This window comes from Hypanus sabinus, chromosome 15, assembly GCF_030144855.1.
Source record: "Hypanus sabinus isolate sHypSab1 chromosome 15, sHypSab1.hap1, whole genome shotgun sequence".
In the NCBI taxonomy this organism is placed as follows: domain Eukaryota; kingdom Metazoa; phylum Chordata; class Chondrichthyes; order Myliobatiformes; family Dasyatidae; genus Hypanus; species Hypanus sabinus.
Genome location: NC_082720.1, coordinates 55,606,543 through 55,616,422, shown reverse-complemented (window position 1 = coordinate 55,616,422; position 9,880 = coordinate 55,606,543). Strand labels below are relative to the sequence as shown.

Here is a 9,880-nt window from a genome sequence, read left to right as displayed (position 1 = left end):
TAATGGACACTAGAGAAGTTGAAATATTTCAGACTGCAAAACGAACTGAGAATTAGCCACCTCTAAATTTAAAAAGTCCCATTGCAATTAAGTCCCACGAAAAGTCTGAAATGCTTGATTTAACAGAAGGGATGACTATGCAGTTCCAGGCTTTTAATAACGAGAATAGTTGAAGGGCAGAATTCTTTGATCAATAGAAAAAAAGGCTCCTTCACCGAAAAGGGCAGCTTTTGATTTACACACTGCCACTGGCACTGAGGGATAGTGAAGAAACCGTATCTGACATGAATCAAACGTGCGGTCATATTGGTTCGACTTACCCTTTACCAGCCTGTGCACATCTCTAGCAGAAATGCCCTTTTTCCAAAGTTATTGCATATGGATGAATTATACCTTAGCTCTAGGCAAACTATTGAGGAATATCCTGTTTTTCTTCTTTTCTGTATATTAACCTTATCTGGTAACAACATCTTAAAATTGTATTTCTTAAAATCAAACGTTTTGATTTCACAAGAATCTTACACAATATAATTAAAATACTCGTATTGACCTCAGGAATATCTATCTGAAATATAGTTTTCTTCTAGTTGGTTCTTGAAACAGGTGAGTGGGTAATAGGGGACCATTGCCACCACCATACCTGCATCACAGTCTGGTACGGGAATTGCAAGGCATCTGTCCGCAAAACCCTGCAAAGAATTGAGAGGTCTGCTGAGAAGATCACCATGGTCTTTCTTCTACACATCTGAGATATTCATCAGAAGTGCTGTATAGTGTTGCCAAGGATCCCTCCCATTCATCCCTCAATCTCTTTGACACCCTGTCATCTGGAAGAAGGTACCGTAGAATTACGACAAGGAATGTGAGACTACTGAAGTCTCTGCCGTCACTTAGGTTTCACCACATATGAAGCGCCAGTAGTGTTCTACAGTTTACTCTCTAACTTCTGTGGTAAATGCACCTTATGTAAAATGTCAATCTTCTGCACTATATTTTATTATTTGTTAATTTATTTATAGTAATATTACGTTATAGCCTTGTGTACGTTATATGTACTGTGTTGTGTATCTTGCCAATAGGAACGTTGTTTCATTTGGCGGTATATATATATATATATATATATATATACAGTCGAATGACAATAAACTCGAACTTGAACTTGGACAAAGGATCAGACCTTCAATGTCTGGTACTGAAATCGCAACTGCAAGTGTTCAAAGTCTCAAATAATCAAAGCTTTAAAATAATTTCCATTCCATGCCACCTCAGGGGCAGGCAGGCTGTAATTTGAAGGCTGGTGATCAGTATGGTTGCTTTTCTATCTATTAAGCTCAACTTAATCATTGCTGATCACTTTATTGCCAAAATGACTGTCCAATCCTCTTAAAACATTTCCCCCCGCTGGAAGTTATCAAACAGTTCAAAGGGTTTCTGTACAGGGCTTTTCCCTTTGAAGCGGTTAATTAAATACCATTGCTCATCAGATTTGCTTTGGGCTTGCTAGACCCAGTGTCCCTGCCACTCTAATTTACTGTAGGTAGTCTAGACGCAGATTCTATTCGTGGTGGAAGCAATTTTCAGCAGGCCAAGATAGATAAAGTACTTTGAATTCACAGTTAAGTTAAAAGTCTGTGAGCGCTACGTCCTGAACTACACTGGGGAAATCACGCAAGAAAGGATCTCTTCATTAATTCCCGTTCAAGGAATGAACAACGCACCATGGAGACCCGAAACCTGTGAAAAAGATAAATCACAGGTTATGGATCATTCCAGACGTGACAATAACCCGTTTATGGCGCTCGCTGGTCCAATAATCGCACTGATCAAGCAGTGCTCTCCCATTTAGTTAGCGCGTCCGAGTTGGCGCTGGTTGGGAACTCCCGGCTTCAACTGACTATTGGATTCTCACAGACCAGCCACTATTCTAACGCTAAACACCTAGTTAGCTATTGGTTATTTTATAACCCGCCAAATCCAGAACTTATCCATGTTTAAAACTCAGTGGCCACTTTATTAGGTATACACCTATAATGCAAAATCTAATCAGCCGATCATCTGGCAGCAACTCAGTACATAAAATCATGCAGCCATGGTCAAGAGGTTCAGTTGTGTTCAGACCATACATCAGAATGGAGATGAATCTAAATGATTTTGTCTGTGGAATGATTGTTAGTGCCTGAACGGGTGGTTTGATTATCTCAGAATCTTCTGATCTTCTGGAATTTACACGTATAACATTCTCTGGAGTTTACAGAGAGTGGTGTGGAAAACAAACAAAAACATCCTGTGTGTGGGCAAAATAAGCCATGGCCAGACTGGTTCAAGCTGACAGGAAGGCAACAGTAACTCAAGTAAACACGTGTTACAACAGTGGTGTGCGGGAAAGCATCTCTAAATGCACTGTACGGACGAACCTCGAAGCTGATGGGCTACAACAACAGATAACCACGCTGGGTTCCACTCCTGTACCTAATAAAGTGGCCACTGAGTGTATATTCAACATAAAGTTTAATTACGCCCAGTGGTGAGGTGAGACCCTCCAATTCAAAGAACAAAGAAAGGATCACCTTTCTTGTGTAACTCACCTCATTGGATAGATTGGTTCCAATATTCGGCCCATCTAATGCCTGCTTCCTCCATGTGGTCACGTAGGGGCTGGCAGGCTTCGTGCTAGTTCCGGCGGGCGTGGAGGAGCTGTAAGGTTTGAGGAACATTAAGTCGCTCTTTGCCGATTCGGGACTCAGGCATACCTTGTAGCAATATGTCTGGGAAAGTGAGCCGCTACCGCCTACCTCCATGGAGTTCGGCGGGGCTTTCGCACTGGGGGGTATCTGAAAGTTGGTGTGTGAGTTATTCAGCACGTCCCTGGAATGTCTTCTACGGAGGCAGCAACAACGGCTGGGTCCACGGGAGCAACAGGTACTGAGAGGACAGCGGGGACCAAGAGTGCCGTGTCTATCCTTGTGACACTTGATGGTCACCAGAGCGATAATGGCCAGCAGGAACACAAAGGAGACGGATCCCAACGAGACAATTAAGTAAAGGTTGAAATCAGAGAAGTATTCAATGGTTTGGGGCCCATCGGTTAAGTCGGAGATGATCTCTGGAACACTGTCGACTATCGAGACGCTGATGGTGACCGAAGTGGAGAGAGGTGGTTTTCCATTGTCCGTGACATGGACCACCAGCCTCTGTCTAGGGGAATCGTGGTCTTCAAAGCGGCGCGTGGTCCGGATCTCCCCGATGGACGGGTCCAAGCTGAAGAGTCCAGGATCTGTGGCTTGGAACAGTAGGTAACTCAGCCTGGAGTTCTGACCAGAGTCGTTGTCGACCGCCGTTACTTTTGCAACGAGGTAACCGGGATCAGCGGAACGAGGCACCATCTCTACCGAGCCATTCGGCGGCAGTGGGGACACGATCTCGGGAGCATTGTCGTTCTGATCCAGGATAATCACCGTCACCGTAACGTTGTTGTGCAGCGATGGAAACCCCGCGTCCTGCGCCTGAATTTGGACCTGGAAATTCTTGAGTTGTTCGTAGTCAAAAGAGCGCAATGCATAAAGGTTGCCCGTGTTTAAGTTGATGGAAACATATGATGAAACGGGAGTGCCCTTTATTTTACTGTCCAAAATGCAGTAGGAGACATAGGCGTTCTGGTCAGAATCCGGATCCCAGGCGGAGACAGAACAGATAGACGCTCCAGGCGCGTTATTTTCCATCAGGTATACGGTGTAGGACGGGTGTGCAAAACGGGGAGCGTTATCGTTGACATCCGAAACCTTGACGAGAATGGTTTTGACAGTGGAAAGGGGAGGGGTGCCCAAGTCTGTGACAGTAATACTCACGTTATACTCGAAAACTCTCTCGCGGTCCAGGCGATCATCCGTAACCAGAGTATAATAGTTCTTGAAAGACGACTGGAGTTTGAAAGGGAGATGGGCGGGGATGTGGCAAGTAGTCTTTCCGTTCTCTCCGGAATCACGGTCGGTCACGCTGATAAGGGCGATCACGGCGCCTGGCAAAGCGTCCTCCCGAATCGGACTGGACACTGAAGTCAGTATCACCTCGGGCGCGTTGTCGTTGACATCGATGATTTCCACAACCACTGTGCAATGCACGGCCGCTGTGTAAAGACCCCTATCTTTCGCCTGCACATAAATCTCATAAACACTCGCCTCTTCGTAGTCCACCACTCCCTTGACCCAAATTTCTCCAGTATGGGCATCGACCCGAAAGAGTTGGCGCAGTCTCGCGGGCGCATGGTTGCTGAATGAATAGGTCACCTCTCCGTATGAGCCTTGGTCCAAGTCGGTAGCGTTAAGTTTAATCACCAAAGTGTTCTTCGGGGCGTTTTCCACCAGGCACACAGTATACACAGCCTGGTCAAAGACCGGGGCGTTATCGTTAACATCAAGGACCGTAACTATGACCTGAGCTGTACCTGATCTCTCCGGGACGCCGCCGTCTTGAGCAGTGAGAACCATCTGATGCACCGCCTGATTCTCCCTGTCCAGTGATCTGTCCAGAACCAGCACTGGAAACTTATTACGTTCGTTGCGAGTCTGAACCTCCAAGCTGAAGTACTGGTTGGGACTGAGCCGATAGCTTTGCAGCGAGTTGGTGCCCACGTCCGGATCGTGCGCGTTCTCAAGCGGGAAGCGCGACCCGAGTGCCACGGACTCAGCGATCTCCAAACGGAATTCACGCCAAGGAAAACTAGGGGAATTGTCGTTTACGTCCAGTATCTCCACTTCCACGCGATGCAACTCTAACGGATTCTCCACTACGATCTCCAGATGCAGGAAGCAACTGGAGCTCTGGTCGCACAACTGCTCCCGGTCCATTTTCTCGTTTACGAAGAGAATCCCGTTCTCCAGATTCACCTCCAAGTACTGGGTGTTAGCGGCGGGGACAATGCGAAACCTGCGGGCGGAGAGTTGCCTGACATCCAGTCCTAGATCGTCGGCGATGTTCCCAACAAACGCGCCGTGTTTCAATTCTTCGGGAATCGAGTAGCGAATCTGCCCTGTGATAATATCCCAGGCGCAAAACGAGATTATCAGGGTCATCATTTGCCACCTCAGACAGGTGTTTTTGTGAGAATTAGCCATTGTCCTGCTCGTACCTTGTGCGAATCGCAGACGGGTAAGTTCTGGTTATCTTCAGCATTGGGCAGCAGAAGGGAAAGCGGCAGAGAGCATTGTTTTGAAGGGAGTTAACGAGCGATATGCGTAAAGACGCACATTGATCCTTCAGTTCGAGTCTGGCAAGCAGGAGACATGCTGTCACAGTAAAGGCTTGCCAAAGCCGGCTCTAGTTTCCGCGACTCCGCTCCCGCCCTTTACTCCTTCCACTCTCGGCTGTTTGTGAATTTTCACTGTCTCCGGTAGAAAGGCGGGAGTGTAGTTTGATGTAACAGATCTTCAGCCCCAATTCACCGTCTCATTGGAGGACTCCGGTTAGGCTAAATTAACCCTTTAGTAGCTGCGGCGATGTTTTCTGTGCCAATGTAGGCTCCAGCAGTTAAATAGAGAGACGGAGACTGCAGGTGCTAGAATAGAGGGCAAAAACTAAAGCGAGCTACAGAAGAAATTCAGCGGCTCGGGCTGCATCTGTTGGGGGGGGGGGTGGTAGAGTAGGTAGGTAGCCGACTCTCGGTTCAAAACCTATCTAGACTGAAAGAGTAAATGGAAGACTATAAAGAGCCCATAAGAGCATAATTAGGCCTTTCGGCCCAGTGAGTCTGCTCCGCCATGCAGTCATGTTTCATTTATTAACCCTCTCAACCCCATTCTCATATCTTCTCTCCGTAACGTTTGACGCCCTTACTGAACAAAAACCTGTCAACCGCCACTTTAAATATACCCAGTGAGTTAGCCACCACCGCCGTCTATGGCATTGGATTCCACAGATTCACCGCCCTCTGCTTAAATAAATTCCTCTTTATCTCAGCTTTAAATGGACGTCCCTCTATACTAAGGTTGTGCCCTTGGGCCTTACACTCACTCACTACAGGAAACATCCTTTCCATGTCCACTCGCTATATTTCAATATTCTATACATTTCAATTAGATCCCCCCTCCCCGTCCCCCATTCTTCTAAACTCCAGCGAGTACAGCCTCAGAGGTCTCAATCTCTACTCATATATTAACCCTTTCATTCGCGGGATCATTCCCCTGAATCTCCTTTGAACACTCTACAATGCCAGCATCTCCTTTTTAAGGTAAGTGGACCAAAGCTGCTCACAATACTCCAAGTGAGATGTGGCGAGAGGTGAGTTAAAACATTAGAAACCAAAACAGACCGTGAATGCAGTCAATCAGTATCGAGGGTAAGTCTTGGGGAGAATCGGCGTTCTATTTTTCTTTACTATTTGCATGATTTGCCTTCTTTTGCGTATTGGTCGTTTATTAGTGTTAATTTATATATCGGTCTGTCAATATGCAGGTAGGGTATTTTATGCATAGTTTTCATTAATTCTATTGTATTTCGTTATTTTCCTGTAAATGCCTGCAAGAAAATAAATCTCAATTTAGTATATAGTAACATGCAAACATTGATAATAAATTTTACCTTGACTTTGAACATAATCGAAGATTCCATCTGCCCTCGCCTTGTCTCTTCTCAGCCCTCCCACAGGGCAGAAGGTACTGAAGCCAAGCTCAAGGACAGCTTCTATCCCACTGTTATCAAAATATTGAGTATCAAGCACAATAAGGACTCCTGTCCTCACAATTTACCTCATCATGGCCTTATTGTCTACTTCAACTGCACTTTCTCTGAAACTGTAACACTCTATTCTGCGTTCAGTTACTGTTATGGCTTGTTCTACCTCAATGCACGGTGTAATGAAATAATCTGCATAGACAGCTTCCTCTGGACCCTCTCCAATGCCAGCATATCTCTTCTTGGATAAGGATCCAAAATTGCTCACAATATTCTAAGTCCAGTCTCACCAATGCCTTATAAAGCCCCAGTATTACATCCTTGTGTTTACATTCTAGTCCTCTCGAAATGAATGTTAGTTTTGTACTGTTTTCCTTACCACCAACCCAACCTACAAGTTAACCTTAAACAAGTTCGTTTCCCTGTTGAGAAAATAGTCAGCACCTTTATTCCTTCTACCAAAGTCCATTTTTTTCTCTCCATTGCTCCTCCCCACCCCATCCCCACCTCCCCAACCTCATATAACCAATAGCTTCTATCCCACCATTATTATGCAGAATAGGCCCTCCTGGTCCTTCAAGACATGCCACTCAGCAATCCCCCAAATCACGGGACAATTTCCAATAACCAATTAACCTACCAACCAAGTATGTCTTTAGACTGTAGGAGGAAACTGGAGCACCAAGGGAAAACCTATGTGGTCACAGGGAGAACATACAAACTCCTTACAGACAGCGGCTGTTATCAGACACTTGAATGGACCTCTCACAGCTAAAAGCTGAACTCTTGACCTCACGGTCTATCTCATCGTGACCCTTGCACCTTATTGTCTGCCTGCACTGTACCTTCTCTGTAACTGTAACACTTTATTCTGCATTCTGTTGTTTTCACCTTTGTGTACTGATGTGATGAGATGTTCCATATCATGGCTCCAATATGACATAAAATGAAATGCAGCCAGTGATGTTGTGTTGACTTGTAGAAACTACTGTAATATAAGAATATGGGCTTGTCAATATACAGGTAGATTCCATTATTATTATATACTCAAAGGTATTATCTCAAAAACAATTACTTTCCCCTGATCAAACATTCACCCACTAACCCACCACTACTTCATCTTTTCCTGTCAGTCATATTATGTACAGATACTCCTGTACCTAGCATCACTTTATGGATGTACAATGTGTAGTCAAAAATAACCAATGCATCACTGGCACTAGCCTAACTACTATCATATATACAGATACGTGCTAGAAAAGGGCCAGTAAGATTATGAAGGATTCTACCCACCCTATCCATGGAAGGAGGCTACATAGAATCCACACCAGGACCACCAGACTCAAAAATGTATACTTTCCCCAAGCAGTAAGACAGATCATAGAAACATAGAAAACCTGCAGCACAATACAGGCCCTTCAGCCCACAAAGTTGTGCTGAACATGTCCCTACCTTGGAAATTACTAGGCTTACCAATAGCCCACTACTTTTACTAAGCTCCATGTACCTATCTAAAAGCCTCTTAAAAGACCCTATCATACATGCCTCCACCACTGTTGCCGGCAGCCCATTAACTTCCACCCACTAACTTCAGCATTACTTTATTATTTCCTGACTCTCACCTTATGTACAGACACTCCTGTGCCTAATGTCATTTTTTTGCACATTCAATAATTCTGTGTGTATAAGAAATCTTATACATTTATATTTATTATGTGATTTTTATTATTGCATTTTTATCTTACTGGGTTTTTTGTGCTACACCAGATCTCGAGTAGCAATTATTTTGTTCTCCTTTACACTTGTGAACTGGAAATGATATTAAACAGTCTTGAATCTTGAATAATTTTTTCCAGATAACTAGACTGTAGAGTAAATGAAGCTATACAGCAAAGAAAGGGGCCCTCAATCCGACTCATTTATGTCAATCAAGTTACCTATTTGAGCTAATCCCATTTGCCTATGATCACCACATTTCCTTCTAAATAGTGAATGTTTTGGGCCAAGACCCTTCACCAGTACTTGCCACATATCTACTTTAAACCTTTTCCCTTTCACCTTAAATTCATGTCCCTTAGTATATGGCACTTGTACCTGAAGGAAAGCATTCTGACTATCTCCCTATTTAAGACCATAAGACCATATGACCGTAGAGGCAAAAGAAAAAAAAAGAGTAGACTATTTTCTAAATAGAGAGAAAAATTCAAAAATCTGAGGTGCAAAGGGACTTGGCAGTCCTTGAGCAAGATTCACTAAAGATTAATTTGCAGTTGTGAGGAAAGCACTAAAATTATTCCAGGATTGAGTAGCTTGTCATACGAAGGGTGTTTAATGGCTCTAGAATCTCTAGAACTTCATCAGAATTCAAAAAAATGAGGGGTGACCTAATTGAAACATATCAAATGTTGAATCTAGGACCAGGGGATACAGCTTCAGAATAGAGGACTGTCCCTTTAGAACGGAGATGAGAAGTCATTTCTTTAGCCAGTGTGTGGTGAATCTGTGGAATTCATTGGAACAGGCAGCTATGAAGGCCAAGTCTTTACATGTGATTAAGCCAGAGGTTGATAGATTCTTGATTGGTCAGGGCATTAATCTCCTGGACCTGAGGGAATGCACCCTCGGGTTCTGAAGGAAGTAGCTGGAGAGACTGCGGAGGCATTAACAATGATCTTTCAAGAATCGATAGATTCTGACATTGTACTGGATGACTGGAAAATTGCAAATGTTACTCCGCTATTTAAGAAGGGTGGGAGGCAGTAGAAAGGAAACTATAGACCTGTTAGCCTGACATCAGTGGTTGGGAAGTTGTTGGAATCGATTGTTAGGAATGAGATTATGAGTACCTGGAGGCACATAACAAGATAGGCCAAAGCCAGCATGGTTTTCTGAAAGGAAAGTCCTGCCTGACAAACCTATTGCAATTCTTTGACAAAATTACAAGCAGGGTAGACAAAGGAGATGCAGTAGATGTGATGTACTTGGATTTTCAGAAGACATTTGACAAGGGCACATGAGACTGCTTAGCAAGATGAGAGCCCATGAAATTACAGGGAAGTTACTAGCATGGGTGGAGCATTAGCTGGTCAGCAGAAAGCCGAGAGTGGGAATAAAGGGATCCTTTTCAGGCTGGCTGCCAGTTACCAGTGGAGTTCCACAGGGGCTGGTGTTGGGACTGCTGCTTTTTATGACGTATGTCACTGATTTGGACTGC

The 9,880-nt window shown here is 44.3% G+C and overlaps 1 protein-coding gene across 1 annotated transcript; it reads right to left on the bottom strand.

Moving 5' to 3' along the window:
* Positions 1–1,698: 1,698 nt before the first annotated feature.
* Positions 1,699–9,666, bottom strand: LOC132405228 (protocadherin-10-like). Its single transcript, XM_059989914.1, has 4 exons — positions 9,622–9,666; positions 5,475–5,551; positions 2,586–5,115; positions 1,699–1,734 (listed from the first exon to the last, which is right to left on the bottom strand). The coding sequence occupies exons 1-4, from the start codon at positions 9,664–9,666 to the stop codon at positions 1,699–1,701; spliced, it is 2,688 nt and encodes an 895-aa protein (XP_059845897.1).
* Between the last annotated feature and the right edge of the window lie 214 nt (positions 9,667–9,880).

Excerpts from the sequence above, each read along its gene's own strand:
- LOC132405228 (XM_059989914.1), bottom strand. The coding sequence starts at position 9,666 with ATGTCTTCTGAAAATCCAAGTACATCACATCTACTGCATCTCCTT. Across the intron at positions 5,552-9,621 it reads CACATCTACTGCATCTCCTT|CACCTGCAGTCTCCGTCTCT; the intron begins TGTCTACCCTGC and ends CCTCTATTCTAG. Across the intron at positions 1,735-2,585 it reads GAACCAATCTATCCAATGAG|GTTTCGGGTCTCCATGGTGC; the intron begins GTGAGTTACACA and ends TCTTTTTCACAG.